This window comes from Rhinatrema bivittatum, chromosome 8, assembly GCF_901001135.1.
Source record: "Rhinatrema bivittatum chromosome 8, aRhiBiv1.1, whole genome shotgun sequence".
NCBI classification, from domain to species: Eukaryota; Metazoa; Chordata; class Amphibia; order Gymnophiona; family Rhinatrematidae; genus Rhinatrema; species Rhinatrema bivittatum.
Window position 1 is genome coordinate 206709665 of NC_042622.1, and position 24000 is coordinate 206733664.

At 44.2% G+C, this 24000-nt stretch overlaps 1 protein-coding gene across 1 annotated transcript in view; it reads right to left on the minus strand.

Annotated features, from left to right (window-relative positions):
• LOC115097197 (myeloperoxidase-like) overlaps positions 1 to 24000 on the minus strand; it is a 64843-nt gene that overhangs the window by 10206 nt on the left and 30637 nt on the right. Inside the window, exons 7-11 of the mRNA XM_029612793.1 lie at positions 19521 to 19833; positions 16340 to 16500; positions 12071 to 12326; positions 7587 to 7757; positions 3883 to 4120 (exon numbers count right to left, since the gene is read on the minus strand). Coding sequence (XP_029468653.1) covers positions 3883 to 4120; positions 7587 to 7757; positions 12071 to 12326; positions 16340 to 16500; positions 19521 to 19833 — 1139 coding nt within the window. The remainder of the gene's footprint in view (positions 1 to 3882; positions 4121 to 7586; positions 7758 to 12070; positions 12327 to 16339; positions 16501 to 19520; positions 19834 to 24000) is intronic.

Consider the following 24000-nt stretch of genomic DNA (forward strand, 5'->3'; position numbering starts at 1 on the left):
AACACCTCTTCCCCCACACACCTCTACCCCAGTCACTCCCCAACACTCCCAGAGATCATCCACACATATACTCCTAATCACTCCCAAATACACACACACCCACTTACCCCAGATCACTCATACCAACTCTATAGCATATACACTGAGCCCTTTCTCCTCCTCCTCCCCCTACCATGCCCACCCCCTCACATACATGGGGGAGAGTAGGGAGGGGCAAAGTGAAGACTGTGAGGGGGAGAGTGTGCAGGCACCCTCCCTCGATAGGCACTCACATCAGCTCCTTAAATACCCCCCCCTCTCATCCCAACACACACAGGGACATAGGGGGTGAGGGAGAGTCTGTGGAGATTGCAAGGGAGAAAGAGTGCATCCCCCAATGCGGCTGAAGCGAAGAGGCCCCTGTCAGCTGGGCTGTGAGACAGAAAATAGAAGGCTGCTGTCTACAAGGCCGCATGGCTGAAGAGAAGCAGCCCTATCAGCTGGGCCGCATGGTGGAAAAGAGGCTGTGGCTGGGAGCTGTGCCACTTAGGAGACTTGCACCTATAGGACTGCATGGCTGAAAGATGCTTTTGCATTCATAAGCTGTGCGGCAAGGAGGCTGTTGTGTCAGTGGGGCCACACGGCGGAAGAAAGAAGGCTGATGCTACCTGAACCCTGTATGTGCCTTGGAGAGAGAGAGTGAGTATGTGTGTGAGTAAATAGAATGTAAGACAGCATGTATATGTGTGTGTGAGAGATGTTGCACAGGCCCAAGGAGCAGGCTTCTGCTTTTGGTATGTTCTGGGGAGAGAGAGAGAGCAAGAGTTTGTGTGTGAGTGTGAGTGTGAGAGAGAGAGAGCATGTGTGTGTGAGATGGAGCATGTATGTATGTGTGAGAGCATATGTGTGAGCAAATAGCATGTAAGAGTGCATGTGTGTGAGAAAGAAATTGTCAGGCCCGAAGAAGCCTCTGTTTGTATGTTCTGGAGAGAGCGAGAAAGAGTGTGTGTATGCATGAGACAGAATGTGTATGTGCATGTGTGTGTGAGAGAGAACATGAGAAGAGCATATGTATGTGAGAGAGCATACAAGAGAGAGAACATATACGTGACTAAGCAAGTAAGTGTGTGTGTGTGTGTTAGTCCTGGGGAAATTCTGTGCCACTGCAGAGCGCAGAATTCCCCCCTATGCAGAATTGCCAAATTCCATGCAGAAAATGGCAGAGGAGATCCAGGCATGCCACGAACAGGACACGCGCTGTTTGCAGCGAAGTTGAAGGCCCTCACATGCTGCGTGACTTGCTCTGCTCGCGGTGAAGATGAAGGCCCCAGTGAGAATGAGTGTGTGAGAGGAAGGGGAAGGGGGTGTGAGAGAGGGGAGGGGGAGGGAGTGTGAGAGAAAGAGAAGAGGGGGAGGGGTGTGAGAGAGAGCAAGAGAAGGGAGGGGGTGAGCAGGAGGGTTTGAGAGAGAGCAGGGGAGGTGAGAGAGCAGGGGGGACGTGCTAGAGTGTGGGTTGCCAGAGAGAGAGGGAGCCTATATGAGGAGGTTGTGAAGGAGTGTGTGAGAGATTGGGAGCTGGTGTAAATGAAAAACTAATTGTGTGTGAAAGTGCTAGCCTGTGTGAAGGGATTGTGTATGTGTGAGAGAGCCTGTGTAAAGGGGTGCATGAGAAAGAGACATAGGTAGCCTGTGTGAGGATGTATGTGTGATAGTGAAAGGGAGCTTGTGTGGGTATGTATGCAAGAAAGAGGGCTCTGTATGAGGGGATGTGTGTGTGTGTGTGTGTGTGTGCGAGAGTGAGGGAGCCTGTATGAGGGTGTGTGTATGTGTACTAGAGAGAGGGAGCATGTGTGTGAGAGAGGAGGGACAGAGGGAGCCTGTGTGAGGGGCAGTACTGAGAATGGGGTCAAACTCTGGGAGTGGAAGGGGTTGAGCCTAAGGTGGAGGGGAGAGATACTGGCAGGTGGAGGAGTTGGGGCCTGAGAGGGCAAAGTGGTCAGGGGAGTTAGGGGGAAGAGAGTGGAAGGGACACTGTTACAGTGAATTTCTAGGGAAATTCTGCTCAAAATATTTAAATTTCTGCATCTCTAAGTAATAACTTTTTTTATGTATTAATTTAAAATGTAATTACTTAAAGACTGACATGTAAATTGTATTATTCTGACTAATTTTAATTTTTTGTGCGCAGAATTCCCCCAGGAGTGTGAGTGTGTGTGAATGTGTGTGAGTGAGTGATAGAGTGTGTGAGTGTGAGAGAGTGTGTGTGTGTGTGTGTTGGAGAATATGTGAGAGAGGAGAAAGTTGTACCACTCCCTCCCCCTAACTAGTCCATGACAATCTCAGGGTGACTAGAAATCAAAGGTTCCCAGATATAGAGAGCAAGGGATTTTTTTAAATCCTTATTAGTTTTAATAATTGAATGTTATTTGATGTCTTCTGTATTAAAATATTTTTATTTATTTGGTTTATTTTCTGCTTTTAATGGTATTTGGGAATAATTAAAAAAAATTATTGGGTATTCTTTTTAACAACAGTTTTGAAATATGTATTTTTTATGAGTATGGTTTTACTATTTTGATTGATGGTTTATATATCTTGATTTTAATGTTTGATGTTTAATGAGGAATGGATGGAAATGTTTCTGTTTTTCCATTGTTGCACTGCATACGAAGTCTGTCTTGTTAGAGATTCCAATTCAGCTTTTGTTTCTATATTTCTAGTTATACTTTTTTCTTTATTCTGTATTTGGTGAGGGCCTGTCTGTGTTCTGCATGTGTGACTGAGGTGAGGTATTTTGCTAGCATGTAGTTTCAGCTTGGCTTGTTCAGTTTTCCTAATATCAGGTGTGTTGGTGTTTTAGGACCAGGCGTAATATTTGCAGTTTTGCCTTTTCATAGGTAGGGTTGTTACTGTTTGAGTGCTTGCAGGTTAGTGCTGTTTTCGTATGGGAGATTTACTATGTAGTAATTAAATTTACGTAAAACTTTCTGAGAGCCGACATGCTTTACAATAGTTCCAATACCATATTACTTCAGGTGTCTTTTTTTGCAGAGTTTTCCGGTTGATACCACAGCAGTGCATGTACATAATACACGTTTTCAAGTGATATTTTCACCTTAGAACACTGAAGGTCGTTTTTTACGTAAAATGAGAAAGATCACCCATGGTCTCTAAAATGTGTTCAACGTCTTAGCTATTTAGGAAAGATTAAGTTTATTTTGTAGCTATTTTAGCTCAATTCTGCTGGGTTTCAGGGTTGACAGTGTGCTTTTGGAAGCTGTTGACACATGTGCTACAGGGGAAGTGCATGAAGACGTCAGAGACCCCATGGGACAGTTTTAAAAAAAATCCCCCGGGCCAATATTCTCCTGCAATCCGCCTCTGCGCGCGCGCGCACCCACACACACACACCCCTCTCCACTCACATGTTGATATCACTTACACATCCCCCACCAACATCCATAGCACTTACACTCCATCCCCACAACACATACATCATTCCCAGACAGGTGAGGAGGAGAGGGAAAGGGGGAGTCAGAGAATGCAAGGGGGAAAAGTGCAAACACAACACCCCCCCCCCACACACACACTCCAACCCAACAACATACACCACCACATTCATATACCCCACCCTCCTCCTCCACTTTTACACACTCTCTATAAGCCTTCTGACCCTCACCCTTAGCCATGACTTCCCCACTGAATGCTCCCCCCTCCCACACAGACACAGACAGGCACCTACCAACAGAGTACAAAACACGGATAATGTGCACATCCAGGTCATGGAGTCATGAAACACACTTTTTGATGCAATTATTTTCTCTTTTGGGGGGGGTGCTCCCGTAACATCCGGACTTATTTATTACGCTTTTTCTGCTCTAGGTATATTGTGTCTGATATTACCTGTCCCCGTCTCTGGTATTCCGAAACTGAGTCCCAATGAGGCAGGAGAGGAGAGGTCCAAGTCTTCCATCAGGTCCAAATGGTTCGGCCACGCCTCCCATCCAAATGTCAATATTGTTTGGCGACCCATAAAGGTTAAGGAATTTTCTGGCCAGGTCGTTATTCTGTAGGACATTACCAAGTTCATTCCGGTTGCGTGGTTGCGAGAGGCCACAGAACTTTCTCCAGGCATTGTACCCTGAGTGAGGGGTGGAAGAGAACAGGACCCATGTTACACCCCTTTCATTTCTCATTCATCTCTGCACAGTAGAAAATGTCCATCCCACAGTCTATGCTCTTCAATTTCTAGAGACTGCATTCCCATTCCTCTTCAGAGGATAAGTAAATGTTGATAACAGAATGGGCCAGCTCACGAAACCAGCTTAGCTGTACTATAATAGTGTCATACCTGATAAGATTATTGCTCTGTCTTGTACTGTATCCTGACTTAGGAAATATGACATATAGCTAGAAAGATATAACCACAGTGGGCTAGAATTTCAAAGCCATTTACATACATAAATAGCTGTACTAAAATAGCCTGGGGCTCTGTGCATGTAAAGATTAAAAACTCAATTCCCTATCTGTTCACCCTCAATAGCATCGAAGGTTCAAATGGCCTGGTTAAGTACTAATCTTGAAATCAGCCAAATCATCGCTAAGATTAAGCCTGCCACTCATCCACATGACCCAATCCCAGCCAGTTTCTTGAAACAAGTACTCTGTGTTATCACTCCAATAATCGCAACCTTAATTAATCATTCCCTCACAGAAGGAATCGTACCACATGGTTAAAACAAGCTGTCATATAGCCGATTCCTAAACATAAAACTGGAAGAATCGACGATTGGGGCAACTATCATCCAATCTCTCTTTTCTATCAAAAGTACTTGAAAAAGCAGTATTATCCCAACTTGAAAATCATCTAGAAGACCAAGACATTCTCTTTTCAAATCTATTTGGATTTAGGAAACATAGTTCAACTGAGACACTACGCCGCTCATTAACAGACTCTGTCTTATGAGGGTTTGATGCAGATGAATCTTATTTTCTTGTACTAATTGACCTAAAAGCCGCCTTTGACACTGTGGACTATACCCTGTTGAGCCATCAGCTGAGCAACATTGGAATCAAAGGTAGAGTTCTCAGATGGTTCTCTACCTTTCTATCAAATAGAACATTCCAAGTCAAACTGGGTACATCACATATCTGACACCTTCCAGATCAATACAGGTGTCCCCAAGGCTCAGCACTCTCAGCAGGACTTTTCAATAGTTATTTGCTCCCTCTATGCAAATTACTGATGGATTTAAGAATTGCATTCTTCGTGTATGCTGACGACATACAGCTTTACATTCCATTCTGAAAATACTGAATCGAAAATGTCAACCTATATGAAAGCAATACAGCAGGAATTATCACAACTAAAACTAACACGAAACCCCAAAAAGACTGAAATCATTTGGTTAAGGAGAAACTCTCCGACAACTAACCCACCGGCACTAGACCTGGGTAATTTTAAAATTACTCCCTCAGACCAAGTGCGGGGTTTAGGTATCCAGCTTGATGAGAATCTTACAATGAAAAAGAACATTAACAAATTAATTACTTCAGGTTACGCCAAGTTGCAGATATTACATCGGTGGAAACCTTTATTAACTTTCGAAGACTTCCGAACTGTATTACAAACAATCTTCTCAAACCTCCTTATTTCTCGGATTGCCCGCATGCCTCTTAAAAATGCCGCAGCAAGACTTTTGTTAGGAACTAAGAAATTCGATCACATCACACCCTCGCTGATTTCACTGCCCTGGCTGCCAGTACAATACCAAAACCACTTTAAATTTTCGAAATAAGAAGCCTGCCTAATTTAAGTACTCATTGGAAAAGTCTGCTGAAACAGATTTGGTTTTGGTTGCTCCCTAAATAATTAAGTACATGGTGTTAGTTGTAATTGCTCAGGTAAGACTATTCCAGGGAACAGAACTGGCACTATTTCTTATCTCAGTAAGATGCGCTGCCCAAAGAGAGTGGATAGCCAAACAACCAGACTGCAATGATCAAAGTGCCCACCATGGAGAATAAATGCAAAGCATCAAACGCACCCACGGGGAGATGATTGCATTTAACAACTTTTGAATGATCACTGCGGTTTTATATTTAATTCTCAGTTCTTCTGGCACCCAATGTAGGCCATCCAAAACAGGTGTAATAAGGTCATGCAATCCAATACCTAACAATTCAGGCGGCTGCATTTTGTACGGCCTTTTAGGACTCTGCCAAGCACACCGATGTACAAAGAGTTGCAATAATCAAGGCCAGAAAATAGTAAAAATACTAAGACATGTAACACCATGCAAAACTCAGCACTTTCTAATGATGGTGATGTAAAATTTGAAGTTTAAAAAAGTAGCCCTGGCCACTGCCTTAGTTTGTTAAACCTGGGTCCAGAGCAACTCCAAGCCTTTCGGTTTGACACTTTCAGAGGAGGATTTGATTGTGGCCAGAGGCAAGTGTGTGTTTGGGTTTGGGAAACCTGGCTCCTGAGCAACTCCAAGCCTTTTGGTTTGGGAAACTATTCTATGCTTCTGTCCCTTAAAGTTAAACTCAGAGGATCGATATTTTGATGACACTTTCCAGAATCATTACTTCAGTCTTCTCCTTATTTAGAGACAGCTTACTGTGAAAGCACCAGAGGCAAATAAACACCATCTTAAAGGTGGCATTCCCTGTGGCTCTAATAGGGATAAAAGTCGGTTTGTCGCCTGCATATACTCTGTATCCCACACCTAACCCTGATAAGCTGCATAATGGGGCCATGTAGATGTTAACTAAAGCTGCAGAGAATGCTGAGCCCTGTGGGACAGCAGCTGAAATTGGGCAGAGGATAGTCTATAGATTTGTTCTTGGCGGTCAGTTAGATAAGACGTTAGTCATTTTACAAATACCCCAGAAATATCACCCTCACGTAAGCGGTAAATTAAAGCTGCCAACATATCTAGGAGAACACACACATGCCTCTGGCCACAATCAAATCCTTGTCTGAAAGTGTCAAAACATGAAGGCAAACAGAGTCATTATTTAGTCATTTGCAGAAACTAAACAAATTGGTCCAAAATAGCATGCACCTCTATAAACTTTCTCAAGGAAAGGCAGGAGAAGAGATAGGATGATAGCTTGCAAATTCCATTGGGTCAAGAGAGAGTTTCTTTCGCAAAGGACGCACAGAGGCTTGCTATCAACTCAATCCCCCCCCCCCCCCCCCCACACACACAACTCCCTACACAGCCCCCACCAAAACAAATCCCTAAACAACCACATGCACATAACACATACATAGCCCTCTCCTTCACATCACCACAACTAAACACCCCCCACAACTACAAACACATCCACGTACCCGTCAAACACCCCCTCCCACTTACAACCCCTATGTACTTCTAATGCTCGCATACAAATCTGTGTTGGAAAGCGTTCCCGAAGCCATGCCTCTGCATGCTCTCTCTTCTTGTTAGACAAATACATTTGGGCCCTTTTCTAGGGGTCCATGAGACCGAGCTGTAGTCTTGAATGAGCAAGCAGTTTGTGAGTGAGGCTGCAGGGAAAACAGGCTGCAAGATGGAACCTCCCATTGAGTTTTCCGGGAAGTGAGACAGGATGCTTACCTGGAAGACCATGCTCTCTCCCGCGTTGCATGTTAATTGCTGCTAAATCCAGCCCAATCCTCTTGAAGAGTACAAAGAGTCGTTCCCGCAATTCATCAGTTATAATCTGGTTCTGTCTGTTCATTTTCGCCCGATTTGCCATCAGGCCCCGGAGCAGTGGATCAATGCCACCTGCATAGTAAGGCAGAGTTTAAGTAAGTGATGTGCCAGACTTTACACCACAGGAGACCCAAGTCCTGAATAATGCCCAAAACATATGCATTTACAGAAGATCACTCAACAACAGTGCATCTACCACCAGGTACCACTTACACGTTACACGAGATCCTTGCTTACCTATAACAGATGTTCTCTGAAGGCAGCAGTTCACTAGTCACTTGTGTGGGTCATGTGACTGTGCTCAGCATCAGTGGATGGATTCTTCCAGAATTTTCTGGATATAACCACCTTTCACTGTCCAGGTGCAGTAGTCCCCGTGCTGCTGTGCCCCACAGCTTCTCTCAGTTCTATAATAGCTTCGACTTGTGATAGGAGGAAGAATGCCTCCACCAAGGGAGAAAGGAAGGTTTCTGTGAAAGGTGAACTTGTGTTTTTGGAGAACACCTGTTACAGGTAAGCAACTTTTTCTCGGGAGACAAGCAATTCACTGTAGTCACATACATGGAGCTCCCTAGCTATGGGTTGTCTTGAACAAAAGAGGGAACACAGCAGCAAATATGGCCAACAGGCTACAAATATTTTTTTTTTTGTTAGCAAAAGCCTACTCCATTTTGTAATTTTAAGGGAGGGTCATTTTCAATGGCTCGTGTAAGGCGAAAATCTGTAGGTACTTTTTCAACTCGTAGCCTTTCAGCCTGAATTTTCAAAGTGGACACATGTGCATGAATCTGCTTTGAAAACTTGCAGCTATGCGCAGAACCCGGCAAGGCGTACACGTACAAAGTTACGCCTGCTCGGAAGCAGACAGAACTTGGCGTACGTGGATTTACACGCACACGTTTGAAGATCAAAAATACGTGCACACATTTTTTCCTACTCTATGTCCTCCCCCCCCCCCCCCCCCGAGTGCCTAATTCCTAGGACGGTAACTTTTAAACCGCTGCGGAGGTTCACATGTACACGTGCGAGCTGGCTCACGCCAAAAGATTCGGCCATTTCATAACATACACGCGATTATGCGTGCATTTTCAATGAACGCATGTGCGCGCAAACCCTGCATCTACCATGTAAGTCGGGGAAATGTTATAAGGGATGTCAGCCGATGCCGTACTTAGTTTTCCCAGTTCATTCCCCGTGGGGCCCAGTTTAAGGATAGGACTTGCAAACCCCTTCATTTTATAGCCACCCTTCCCCTGTTAGCCCAGACCCTTAAAACCCCGCCCCCTGGCCTACATTTTTTATTTTACTACTTACACGCCCTCCGTAGCAGAAGTAAATTTAAAGCGGCAGGGGGACCCTGGCACGCGCCAGGTTGGGACATGCCCCGCCCAGACCATGCCTACACTCCGCCCCCTTTTTAGACACCTTCCGCTTGTGCACGCAGAGGGAGATAGGCACGTCCGTGGGCGGCCTATAAAACCCGCTTGACGCATGCCAGCCCAACCTGGGCACTTAGCTCCCACTTTTGGCACGTGCAGGGCTTGTCAAATCAACCTTTGTGCACGTAAAATTATGTGCAAACCCATGTTTTAGGCGCATAGATCCCAAGCTGATTTTCAAATGCCGCTTTACATGCAGAAACCCCGGTTAAAAATCAGGCAGTATTTATGCATTTATTAAAAAAAAAAAAAAAAAGGGGGTGGGAATTATAAAATGGGCCAAAGGAGGGAGGAAATTGGGTTTTTCCCCTTAAAGAGGACTTGAACAGCAATCCGAACTCAGGCAGCAATGGCACGTGACCATGTGGACTGAAGTCTGCTAATCTTTGCAAGAGAGGAAGATCTTAGTTGAGCAATTGTTGACACCGTGGCCCTACCACCTCCCTCTATGGTCAGACTTGCTTGGGCTTAGCATAAGGAGGATGCCATATGCAATCCAATTTGAAATGGCATTTCTAAGAGCTTAAATTCTCGATATCGCCTTATCAAAACAAAATAAAGAAAAATTAGGGACGTGCCGACCCAACATTTTCAGTTTGGCCCATTTATTCTGTTTCGGGTGTGGGGCAGGGGGATTTTTGATTTGTTTAATGGGGGGTTTTTTTCCCCGTTTGCCAAATGAAAAAAAAAGCAAAACAAAAACGTTAAATCGAACCTTTACCCAAAAAAAAAAAAAAAAATTATTCAAATCATTAAAAAAATAAAATGGGCGTCCCATAAGCCCTCAAGCACTTTCCCCCATCCCTACCGCAATTTAACTCGGGGCCCAGGTCTGCCCAGCTCTGGCCCTCTCCAAACCCCATTTCTGCCACAAAAGAAATCCAGCCTGGGACTCTTCCCCACTTCCCCGTTGAAATCTGCCGGGACCAGGGAGCTTCCATCTCGTCCTCTGCTTACCCCCCTCTTCCAGTGCTCCTGGTAAATTCCTTAAGGGCAGGCACAAAGCCATTTGCTTGTGTCCTGGCTCTTGCAACTTTAAAAACTGCGCTGTTTGCTTGGAGGATGGCGTCAAAATGATGTCGCTTCACGCCTGCTTCTGGTTCAACCAGTGCCATTCTTAAAGTTCTGGGAACTGGGGGGCAAGAGCAGGAGTCTTCATTCCTGCCCCTCGGGATTGTACCAGGATCACCAAAAGAAGATCAGGGGGGGCAGGGTGAGAGCTCCTTGGCCCTAGCAGATTTTAAAGGGAGTGGCCCCGGGAGGTCCAGGTGGGGTAGGCCTAGACCAGATGACTTTTGTGCCTGAGTGGGGGTAGAGGAGCCCAGGGAAGCCTATTCGGGCCCTCGGTTAAATTGTGGCATGGCGAAAGTGCTAAAGGGCCACAGGAGACCCGTTTTTTTTTTTTTTTTAATTATTATTATTTTTAAACAAGGAGTAAGAAAATACAGGAAGATTTTTGGCTGTTTTCATAGGAGGCCCATTTTGGTTTGTTCCATTTGGACAAACTGAAAATAGCCTGATGTGCTGAATTTTTTTGCATTTGTTTTAAATTAAAGCACATCCCGAAAAATTATTATAAAGGAAGGAGCTGATATTAAAAAAAAAAAAAGGTTGAGTTCCTAATTTAGACTCCTAAATCAGGCTGGAACTTCTCCTACACATGGCCCCGCAATTCATTTGGCTAGATTTGGGTATCTAGTTCTGAAAGTCAATGCTAAGCTCCTAACTTGGTCTCCCCACCCGATCCCTGCCCCTGCAGCCACTCACTATTTAGGGCCCTAATGAAATCAGGAGTCTACATTTAAGCACTCAGCCCTAGCAAATTTTCAAAAAAGCCCATTTAGGAGCCTAAAGCCTTTGAAAATTGGTCCCTGAGATTAGCAGTTAGAAACTATTCATATGTGTACTTGTTGTATTGATTGAAGTCTTTGCCTAGGCTACAGGTTATGAGTAGTGACTGAAAATGTCAGTTTTTATACTGATGCCCCTGTGTTGACATTTAGCTATGCTTTGATGTACTGAACAAATAAAATCTTTCAAATAAAAAAAAAAATAGTATGCTCGGTCACTGTACTCTCCAGGTCTGATGGGGGTCAAGAGACATAAAAAGCTGGGTGGGCTTTCTATGGGCCTGAATCTGCTCCTGGTCGAAGAGTGGCCACTGTCAGACAGGATTGCTGGGCTCGCTGGACTTTGGCCTGACCCCAGCCTGGTACTTCTGATTCCCAAGCTTTGTTCTTTGCTGATCAGTTCTGGAATGGTCTTTCTAAATGTATTCCCTGTATCTTCTGGTGCATCTCAGAGTGCTAAGTTGACATTCTGCAATCATTTGTGACCTGTCAATTTTTTTTCTCAAAAACCGATGAAATAAAACGCATCAAGTAAAGTGGAAAGAAAGGACTTTTTGTCAGTCCTGTACCGACGGATAAAACTTTCTTGAATAGGGACCCTTGTGCACGGGGAGGGAAGGGCTCCATGGCTGCCTGGTTCTTCAGCCATCAAAGGTTCAAAAAGCAGTCACCAGGCAGCCCAGCGAGTTCTATCCTGCCGCCTAACATCAGACTTCAAATCACTCATTATAGGAAGATAAGCCAGTATCTCCCAAGGTTATTTATCTGTTTCAGTAGGCTGATCTCGCTTCTTTCTGTTTTTTTTGTCCCTGATTTTTAGCTAAAGCATATCACGTCTTCTCTTTCTCCCCCCCTTAAGGATGAAGTCCTGAAATACAAACTCCACTATACTTTGCGTTCTGGAGCTGCACAAAAGAAGGCGAGAGAGAAATCAGGAGAGAACCTAGAGAGAGAGATTGGGATGAATGAAAAGCACGACTACACGATTGCAGGGACGTTGGGTTCCAGTCCCAACCCTGACCAACCCCTGCTGTAAACCTTTAAAGGCCACACTGAGAGCAAGCATACAATCAGGGATCACACAGACAGTTCCCACCTTCCCTCACGACTCTCCAGCTGTTGAAGAAGGTCTGGTGCAGGGGCACTGGAGACTCTCCGTTTTGTTGCTGAAAGCGGTCATCCAGACGGAAGATGAAGGGCTGGATGGAGGTGTGAGCAAAGCGGTATGCCAGCGAAAATACGTTGGAGACGGTGGAATCCACCGACTCATTATATCCTCTGTACCTAGGGAGGAACTGGGACATTGCCTGGGATCCCAGCAGCAGAGGCAGGTAATCTTTGTATGTGATTTTCTAAGGGGAAAAAAAAAAGAAGAAGAAAACGTGCAGAGCCTCAGGAGCTGATTTCAACAATCTGGTAGGCCATCATTAAGCAAAGAGATTCCATTTGTAGTGCTGCTGTTACAAAACTCCTCCAAAGCTAACACAAACAAAATCCGCTGAAAGTTCACATTATTCAAATTCCTCACTCTACCCATCATATATACATTTCAGTTTGACCCCACAATGCTTCCAGGGTCAGTGAGGACCCTTTGACTTCAAATAATGTAGGACACAACAGCTAAAGACATCTTTCAGCAAGCATTTCCCGACGTGCTGGTTAACTGACGTGACACCTCTTTTTATGCACCTCCATACCGAAACCTGTAAATTGGTAGGATGTCTGTTTACCATCTATTGTAGACAGCTATTGTTTTTGCTTTTATTGTATTGTTGGTTTTAATTGTGTGTGTGTTTCTTTGTAGACCCTGGTGGGTAATAAATACTTTTAAATAAAATAAAAGAATATCAGATATCTAGGGGGTACCTAGTGCTGGGGACTGAGTATTTGCTATCTCCCTTTTCTTGGTTCTTGAGAGTTGGAGGGTACTTGCATGCTTTCTACTCTTGGGATGGCCAGAAGTGGAGTTTGAGCTCATGTTGTCTCATGCTGAGACCCCCAGAGCTGGCATTGTAAGAGGAACCCCAAACCAGGAGGGCGACGAAACTCCATTCTCTCTTGGAGGAGAACTGGATGCAGCCCTGCAGTTTTTATCTTTTGAATTTCTCTTGCTGGTTTTTTTCTCTAGATTTTTCTTCTTATTCTTCTTATTATATATTTTTTCTCTTTTTTGTTCATTTTATTCTGTTGTGGCTTGACAGAAGCTGCTACTTGGAACTTGAACCTTAATTTCTACCTGGTCCTCTCTTAGCAGGAATTCCTCTTCACATTAGGTAACAGGTATGGATGTGTGGGGAAAAAATGCTGATTTTCTCTTTTGAGGTGGCATTTGCTTCATTCTGACAGCAACTTTCAAAGGGATGCGCGTTCGGCCCGCGCCCAGTTTATGGCATACTTGCGTTCAAATTTTAAGTGGGCGCACTTTAAAAGGGACACATGGTGCTACCATTACCACTAAAACCAGTTTGTTCCCAGTTCGCTCAGTGAAAGGATAGGTCTGCCAAAACCCCCTAGTCTAATAGCCTTCCTTCCTCCCATTAGGCCTTATCTGCATAGATTGCTTTATCGCTTACATGTCATCCATAGCAAAAGTAAACTTGTGTGGCAGGAGGACCTTGGCGTGTGCCAGTGCGCTTAAGTGTTTATGCGCAAATTTCAGGTTAAAATCACAGAACGTTCATGCCCTGCCTAAACCATATCCCGCTCCTTTTGGAAAACCTTTCATTTGTGTGAGCAGCAGGAGATATGCACGTTATCTGGGCGGCTTTTAAAATCAGCTCGGCGTGCCCGATGTATTTGCACATCCCCTAATTGATACGCACGTCGGGCTTTTAAATTTTACCTGTTTACGTTTATTTCGGTTCTTTTGCCAGACCAAGATCAACACGCAATTAACAAAAAACCAAAAAAGAAGCAGCCCCCCCAGGCTGGGGGGCAATCCCATCGATTGCTTCTGTCCCACTGTCTCTGATTATAAAATGGTGATGTCTTAGGGCCGGCCAGCACCAAATTGCTTTGTGGTCATAAAACAATTTGGCACCATTCAGCCCTGATGGCAGTGCCATTTTTAAATCTGACCCAGCGGGGCAGGAGCAACTGAGGATTGCTTCTGCCCTTTCAACCTTAAAGCGCAAAGGAATGGATAAGGGGGTTGCAGGGAGCCATAGAAAGAATATATATATTTTTACATTTCTCACATTTGCTGAAATAAAAAAAAACCCAATTTTGTTTTCAGAAACATTAGGGATTCTTTTAATTTGAAACAAGAAAAAAAAAAAAAAAAAGGACTTTTTCGGTTCATATTGCACATTCGCTTCAAACGAATGCACATCCGCAGTTTCAGGCCATTGTATTAAGAAGAACTTTATCTAAAGCAACTGAAGTCCAGAGCATACACAGCCCACTGGAGAGGAACTGGATAAAGCCCTGCAGTCTTTGTATTCTGATCATATCTTGAATTTCTCTTGCTGGTTTTTAATTAACTTATTATTATAACTTTTTCTCTTCTTTGATCAATGTATTCTGTTGTGACTTGATAGAAACTGTTAATCTCAGGGTTTTTGGTTTTTTTTTATCCTCACTTCCTTTTTCTCTTTTATATACTCCCTTAAACCTTATGGTGGGATTCTCACCTGTGCATAATTTTTCTTTTCCTGTCTCGAAGGGTATTAGAATTCTTTGATGAATTTTAGATAGAAACCCAAAATAATTTGGGGATAATTGCTTGGAAATTTTCAGCAGTCCAGCCGTGGGATGGGGGCTATTCAGTGTTTTGTAGTGAACGCCACATGTATTCTGGTAGGATGGGCTCTACCTTAACCAAGATGGAGCTTGGCTGGTGGTGCTAACAATTATCAAGATAGAGCAGCGTTTAAACCAGATCATGGGGGAAGTCAACAATTACTCAGGAGGTGCATGGTTCAGAGCAGGGTATCCACATTTCAAAAGGGAAAAATTATATTCTCCTGACAAGGATTATGTGGCAATAGCCGATTCCAAATTACGTGAATCAACTGGCAGCAAGTGGTGAAAAAGAATATATTTTGATGCCCACATACAAAAGGCCAGAAGTTGTTCCATTATTATTTCAAACTCAACCGTAGCTCAGCTTCTTCAATATTTCCATTTTTGCCATTTGCTTAAGCTCATGTCACGTGGTCTGCCCTATGTGTGTTTATCTATGAAATATTTTTTTTTTTAATGCTGATTGTTTGATTTTGATGTCTGTTTTATATTTTATGAATGTTTTTTTGTTAGCCGCCAAGAATTCATGATTGAGCAGGATATAAATGTTTAAATAACAAATAAGTCGAGAGTTAAAGTGCATGGCTTAGTGGAATGGGGGAGAGTCTTCTTTTCCATTTCTTTTGTTTTTGTCTTGCTTTGCTATTTATTTCATTTTATTTAACAAACTGAACCAAAATAAACAGCAAACAAAATGAAAAAGAAAAAAATCCAAAGCAAAAGTTTTTTCCTTGTACATCTCCTACTGTGAATAGATCTCTGGTGTGACTCAGGTCTGGTCAACCCCATCTCAAGAAATATAGTGTGGAACTAGAAAAGGTACAGAGAAGGGCAACAAAATGATAAAGGGGATGGATCGGCTTCCTTATGAAGAAAAGCGAAACAGGTTAGGGCTCTTCAGATTGGAGAAGACGACTGGGATGGAATATGATAGAGGTTTATAAAAACATGAGTGGGGTGGAACAGGTAAACAGGGGACTGCTATTTATCCTTTCGAGTAGTGCTAGAATTAGGGGAGAAATCATGGAACTAGCAGGTGCAAACAAATTGTGAAAGTATTTTTCTCACTCAATACCCAAATTAAGCTGTGGAATTTGTTGCCGGAGGATGTGGTCAAGGCATCTATAGCACAGCGGGGTTTGGACAAGCTCCTGGAGGAAAAGTCCATAGACAATTATTAGCCAGGTGAACTCCGGGAAAGCCACAAGGAATTGGATCTAGTCTTTGGGATCTACCAGGTACTTTTCTAATGATCCAGACTGGCAGCTGGCAGCGCCAGAATGCTATGTTCGATGAACCTTTGGCCTGTCCCAGCATGGCACTTCTTATGCTCTTAACTGGAGTTTGAGTTCCTGCTGTCCCAAGCTGAGACTCCCAGCATTAGCACGTAAGAAGCACCTCATATAGCTGGAGGGTGAGTGCATATAATCTCCTCTCGGAAACCCCAGAACTGGCATGAGCTACCTCCCTCCCACCTAAACAGCTTGAATCTTACGTGCACTCTGCTGGTCCCCCCCAGAGCACAAGTCTTTCAGAGATGAAATGTATGTCTGGCAGATGGTGCAAGGATCCTGATCACATTTTTATGTCTGTGATAGAAGTTTAATGTTGTTCACAGTACCTGAGCCATGCCTCCTACGATTTTCCTGGCCTCTTGATAAATGGTTTCTCCATCCCACTGTGGATTTAACCTTTTCAGTTCAGCGGCTAGACGGTTGTGTTCTCGCATAAACAGCGTGTGTAAAGCTGTGAGTCCTGGTTGTTCGCTCGTTCGTGGATCACCTTCACAAATCAAAATTAGTAGGGGTTTTTTTTTTTAACAACATAAGAGGATACTTTTTTGTTTTTCAGGTGGTCAGCTCTGCAAACTAAATGCTGCACGTTGGGGCTTCCACAAGGGCTGCTGTACCAGAAGCTTTTATTTGCATTTACCCAGAATTTTCCTTCCCACTATTAACCCCTTCCTGATCATTGCTGTGGCAGTCATCTCTCTGTGTGGCACAGGCCACAGTTCCCTATTACTACTACTACTTATCACTTCTATAGAGCCACTCAGTGTATGCAGAGCTGTACAAAAACATATATGAAGCAGTGCCTGCTCAGTAGAGCTTACAATCTAATCAAGACAAACATCCATGGCTGTGATATCCTCTTGCTGAGGGGAACCCGCAATAGTGGGTCCCCCTCCCCTGAAACATTTTCATAGGTTGCATCACGGCATTGCCTATCTCTCGGTAAAAGTCCACGAGGCAAAAACAACACAGTATGGTCCTTTAAAGTGCAAGGGTGGCACACAATGCATGGGGCCGCCATTGCATTAAAGGGCCCAACCATGACAGGGGGAAGGCCTGGTTGGTGCCCCTGCAGCTTTCACCTTTACATTTTTGGAGGGATTGGGGTGTGAGAGGAGGTAGGCAGGGGTGTGTGTGTCTGTTCCACTACTGAACCTCTTAAATTACCAAAGGGATTGGGGAGAGAGGATGGGGTGCCATCTTTCTACTATGGAAAGGGGGGTGGGAAGGCCTGACCTTGGAACATAATTTCTTTGATTTGAAGGGGGTCAGCACGGGGAGGGTCATCGTCACGCGACCTTTACCACACATGTTAACATTTGCTTTGCCATGGCCGCCTTGATTGGTGGCCCCAGCATGGGGAGGGGGTGTCAAGGTTGCCTACTAGGCAGTTCTAAGGACGCCTGCAGCAATTTATTTGCTTTCACAGCTGGGCCCTTTAATTCTACCGTGGAAGCATTAGAACCCGCATTAGGGTCTCGATGCTCCTGTGATAGATTTTAGCGATTTTAGGGAAAGATGTAGATAAAATAACACGGCTGACAAATTTCTAAGTCAGCTGTGCTATTTTATTTTCATAGGATTACCTATGCATGAGCTGCTTTGTATGGATTTGCAAAATTCATGCATGCAAATGCTATGCAAAGCAGCTCATTGAAAGAGGGGAGGGAATCTGGCCAAAGTTATGTAAATTATTGCAGAGACTGCTTGATATTACCGCGATAGGGTGACATGTGCTATACGCTGATTAACGTGCCTTACAGCTCTACCACGGCTTGATGAATCTCCCAGACTATGAGCCCAGTAACTTAATACAGTCCACTTTGAGGTGCTGAAAAGCAGAATATTAATCAAATAAATAAACATATAGCATGTCATAGCTCTCTCAGGCTGGTCCACCTTATTTTCATTTCTATGTGTGCTGAAGTATTTAATTCATTTTGTCTCTTCTGAAAAGCTTTGGCACTAGAGAGAGGCTTGGATTTTGATAAAAAAAAAACAAAAAACAACAACCTGACATCCCTTAGCATTGAAGGGAATTTACAGTAAATGATGGGGAATATTCAGCAACGTCACATTGGTTGCTTGGTTCACATTCCCTGTGATCTGTGTAAATCCTCCTCCTCGGATGAGTACAGCTTCTCTAGGTGCCAGAAGAGGAAGGGAGAACAGTCTCTACGTCTATGCTCCTGAGTGTCGTCTTTCCTCACAAATCTCCCAAAAGCACAGACCACTACCAGTCCAATCCAAAAGGAAAAGCTGCAGAACATGTGAGCACGGCTCATGCATTGGGACATAAGGATTAGTCCTTCACATTTAAGAGAAACAGTTTTGCTAAAGAGATGTTATGAATAATGGAAACATGGAAAAGCACAGAAAATTCAGAGTTATAGATGCCACAGCAAATATAGAAGCCACCATTTTGCAATGTTAGTGCATCACCAATGATATCAGAAATGTTTTCTCTACCACCCACACAGGTCAACATGATCATCCACACAGATTTTCATACTAATCTCCTGACACTAGGACATCAGCACCTATCTCCACAGAAACACTGGATCAGTGGGAAGGCAAGGGGTCAGGTAACCATTGTTGCATATCAAGCCAAGGTTGGCAAGACATCAAGGGCTCTCACATGCATGCAAAGAGAGAATAGTGAGAGTGAAAAGGAGGCGGTATCACCAGCACCATAGAGCTGTAGAGGATGGATGAGACTGAGGGACCTCAAAGAGAAGCAACAAAGTTCATAGGGGAATGATGCATTTAATCTAACTCGGCAGAATAATGATGTAGAGAAAGTAGGACAACGCTGCGTAAGTATTTGAGAGAATCAAAGCCAAATTTATTTGAGGGACTGCTTAAAATATATGGAACTGAAAGGATCAGGAGTCACATATTGTAACAAATCAAGGTTAAAAAGAAAATTAGCAGTACAAGTGATAAGGCCTTGGAATAGTCTATTACTATACTGAAGTGAGGTATCCTTCTCAGAGATATGTAAAAAACTGGACATATATGGGGCCATATGCATAATAGAATTAATTTGCACCTTGCATGGTCACTAGAAGAATGAGCATGATAAATAAAATGATTGTTTAAACCATCATCATCATCACCTACATGCACATCAAGTTTCTGTATGGGTCTGATGAACTGGAATTTGTTGTGTTTTTTTTTTTTGTTTGCTTTATAAAGAAATTAAGGAAACAACTGTCCTATAAAAATAATTGATTGGGACTTTACTATTATGAAGCCTGGCCATTCCAAAATAATGCTAACATTCCACTTATAAATCTGAATTCATGGTATCTGAATTATAAAATATAAAACATGAATGGTCTTATTGACAAATGTCCACCTCTCTTTCCCACCCGGATCTCATCCTCATCCTCTGCCTATTCCCTTCCCTAATACTCCCCCCCCCCCTCTCCTCCTTTGCCATCTTCCTCTCTAAACATTTCCCAATAATTCTAAGATGGAGTTTGTGCCGTTCAGAGTCAGACTCACCACTCAGGAAACAGGGGATCCCAGAACTCCTGTTAGTCAGCTCACAGAAGTCTTCAGGCATTGTGTCAAAAGGCAGAAAGGCCAGCCCTCGATCAGTAAACCTGGTGTTCACAGCCAACAAGCCAAGCTGATTGGAGTTGTTTCTAAGTATGGAAGCCAGGCGGTCATCACTGCCATACACCTGACTGGAATCCATGAATGCGGTCAGCACGTTGATCTGCTCACGGACCGGCCCAACGGTGCAGGCAGGAGCCGAGCGGAACATGGGGATACAGTCGTTCTGGTTTCTAATCCTGGGGTCATTGCGGGGAATCTGCACCCAAAAAAAAAATGGGATGGAAAAAAAGAAGAATTTGGTATATTTTAAAGGCAGATCCTTAGCAGACTGATAAGATGGCCAAATACAACCCAGGCGAGCCCTTCCCTTGTATCAGTCAAGCTTTTGGGAGTTGTTCCTTTAGCTCTGTAGGTTCAAATCCCGGGATCCCTATTCCCTGTGGAGCACACAACGAGCAGGGACCCTTCACACTACCTTGTCATTTATTTTGTGACAAGCCGTTAAGCCCGTAACAACGGGCTACATTAAAAAGCAAAATTGCTTATCTTGTAATAGGTGTTATCCCAGGACAGCAGGATGTAGTCCTCACATATGGGTGACATCATCAATGGAGCCCTATCATGGAAAACTCTCTGTCAAAGTTTCTAGAAACTTCTGACTGGCATCCTGAGCCCACTGAGCATGCCCAGCATGCCATAATATTCTCAGCCACAGGGGTCTCCCTTCAGTCTCGTATGTAGCAATAAGCTTTAGCAAAAATAAAATAATAAAACGTATCGGACCCATCTCCGCGGGGTGGCGGGTGGGTTTCGTTAGGACTACATCCTGCTATCCTGGGATAACACCTATTACAAGGTAAGCAATTTTGCTTTATCCCAGGACAAGCAGGATGCTAGTCCTCACATATGGGTGATTAGCAAGCTAGAGGCTGAGTCATTTTGTAGTGAAGCAATACTGAAGTATTGTTGGTAAAAATGAATCAGCCGAAAATCACAGCAGGTTGGATGTAGAAGGAGTTGAGATTATACTGGAAACAAGTTCTTTATGTTTGTCCATAGGCTGAATCTTGTCGTCCTTCTTTGTCCAAACAGTAATGAGCTGCAAAGGTGTGAAGAGAACTCCATGTTGCTACTTTACATATGTCAAGAATTGGCACTGAATGATATTGTGCTACTGAGGTTGACATTGCTCTTACTGAATGCGCCTTTACTCGCCCTTGGAGAGGAAGGCCTGCTTTTTCATAACAGAATTCTATACAATCTGCTAGCCAGTTGGAGAGAGTTGTTTGCCCACTGGATTTCCCGGTTTGTTTGGATCAAAAGAAACAGAGTTGAGTGGATTTCCTGTGGACTGCAGTGCGGTCTAAGTAGTATGCTAATGCACGTTTACAGTCCAAGGTATGTAAAGTCCTTTCACCTTGGTGAGAGTGAGGCCTTGGGAAGAATGTGGGCAAAACTATGGATTGGTTCAAGTGGAATTTCGTAACTACCTTGGGGAGGAATTTTGGATGTGTACAGAGAACCACTCTGTCATGTAGGAATTTTGTATAGGGTGAGTACTTGACAAGTGCTTGTAACTCACTAACTCTTCTAGCCGATGTAATGGCTATGAGGAAGATAGTCTTCCATGTGAGAAATTTATCATCACAGGAATTCATGGGCTCAAAAAAAGAATGCATGAGCCTTGTTAACACCAGATTAAGGTCCCATTCTGTGACTGGTGGCCATATTGGTGGTTTAGGGTGAGTTAAACCTCTCATAAATCTACTGACAAGAGGTTGTATGGATATTGGTGCATCTCCCATCTTGTTATGGTAAGCCGAGATTGCACTTAAATGTACTCGTACAGATGAGGTCTGGAGACCAGTCTGAAAGATGACATAAGTAGTCTAGCAAAGAAGATATGGGACAGGAGAAAGGGTCAATGTCCTTTTGTGTGCACCACAAAGTAAATTTTTTCCATTTCGAAGAATAGTTCTTTCGCATGGAAGGTTTACGTGAAGCTATAAGCACTTGAGAGACATTAGTTGAAAGATTGAGTGGTTGTAAGATCAAGCTTTCAACATCCATGCTGTCAGAGATAGGGATTGAAGGTTGGGATGGCGCAACCTGCCCTGATCTTGAGTTATGAGAGTGGGAGCCACACCCAGGAGAACTGGCTCTGCGATCGAGAGGTCGAGAAGTATGGGAAACCACATTTTTCGAGGCCAATGTGGGGCTATGAGTATCATGGACCCCTTGTCCTGTTGTAGCTTCATTAGAGTTTTGGTTATTAGCAGTACCGGAGGATACGCGTATAGAAGACCTGAGTTCCAAGGGCAAGCAAAGGCGTCCTTGGCTGGCTGGTGTTTCTGTTTGTGCAGAGAGCAGAACTTGTCCACTTTGTGATTCAGGTGTGATGCAAAGAGGTCTATTATTGGTTGTCCCCAACGTTGAAAAATCCTGGTCGCTACTAAGGGATCCAGGGACCATTCGTGAGGCTGGAATTGATGACTGAGGCGATCTGCAACTATGTTGTGGATGCGCACTAGATAAGTGGCCCAGAGAAACATGGAATGTGTCAGGGCCCAGTCCCAAATCTGTGCTGCTTCTTGACAAAGGAGATACGAGCCCGTACCTCCCTGTTTGTTCAGGTACCACATGGCTACTGCATTGTCCATTTGAATTAGAACAGTCTTGTGTGAAAGGCAGTCCTTGAACGCATGCAGAGCATAACGTATAGCTCGAAGTTCCAGGAAATTGATTTGAAATGTTGCTTCAAGTTTTGTCCAAGTACCCTGGGTAAGTACCCTGGGTTTGGAGATTGTCTATGTGAGCTCCCCAACCTAAGGTGGATGCATCTGTAGTTAAAGTTATCTGTGGGACTGGTTGTTGAAAGGGTAGGCCCATGCGCAAGTTGTCTCTGTTTGCCCACCAAAGGAGAGATGAACGTAGCTGGTGGGTTACTTGAATTGGAGACGACAGTGGTTGAATGGCTTGTATCCATTGTGACCTTAATGTCTATTGGGTTATTCTCATGGCTAATCTGGCCATAGGAGTGACATGAACTGTGGAGGCCATGTGACCTAGTAAAGTGAGAAACTGATGAGCTGTCGCTTGTTTCTGCGAGTGTAGCGAGTTTGCTAATAAGGAGAGTGTTTCTGCCCGATCCTCTGGTAGGAAAGCTCTGGAAAGGATGGTGTTCAATGCTCCGATGAATTGAAGCAGGTGAGATGGGATGAGATGGGATTTTTGGTAATTGATGAGAAACCCCATCGAGTGCAGCAGAGTGATTGTTCATCTGAGAGAAGCCAGAGCTCCTTGTTGAGATTGACTTCTGATGAGCCAGTCGTCTAGGTGGGGAAAACGTGTACACTTTCCTTGTGTAAGTGTGCTGCTACTACTGCTAGGTATTTCGTGAACACTCTGGGTGCTGAGGCAAGTCCGAATGGTAATACCCTGTATTGGAAATGCTGTTGACCCACCAGGAAACGCAGATACTTGCGATGAGGAGGGAATATTGGAATGTGAGCATAAGCGTCTTGTAGATCCAGAGAACAAAGCCAATCTCCTGTTTGAAGAAGGGGAAGCATGGTGCCTAGAGAAACCATCCTGAACTTTTCTTTCCTTAGAAATTTGTTGAGATCTAGGATAGGACGTAGGCCTCCTGTTTTCTTTGGAATGAGGAAATAACGGGAGTAGAATCCTCTGCCCTGCTGAGTCCGGGGCACGGTTCTATGGCTCTGGCTCTCAGAAGGGTGGATAATTCTGCTTGCAGATGAATGATGTGATTTTCGTTTAGTAAAAAAGGTTTTGGAGGAGAATCTCTTGGAATCGATAGGAAATTGACTTGGTAACCTCGTGATATTATTGTGAGTACCCATTGGTCTGTTGTTAATTGGAACCAATGATTGTAGAAGAAGGAAACTCGACCTCCTACTGGCAAGTTTGGGTTGGGATTGTGGAGATGGCTTTTGCTCTCTGGTGCCCACCTCAAAAACCTGCAGCCGGTCCTGTTTGTGGTGGCGGTTGAGGCCTAGCAGTTCTAGGCTGTCTGGGCTGAGATCTTTGTTGTGGGCAAGAAGATCTACCCCTGGATGCCGGTGGATAATACCTTCTCGGCCTATAGAATGGTTTTCTGGCTTCTTTTCTTGGTGGACAGCGGGACGCTGATGAGGAAGAGTCTTGCGGGACTGCCGATAGTTGGCGCAATGTCTCTGTGTGTTCTTTTAGTTGGGCCACTGCGTCCTGGACCTTTGACCCAAACAGGTTGTCGCCCACGCAGAGCAAGTCCACCAGCTTATCCTGTACCTCAGGTCTGAGGTCAGAGGCTTTTAGCCAGGCCCAGCGGCGTGCACTGATTCCTGAAGCAGCTACTCTTGAGGATGTTTCGAAGCTGTCGTAAGCTGCATGGACTTCATGCTTTCCAGCTTCTAGTCCTTTA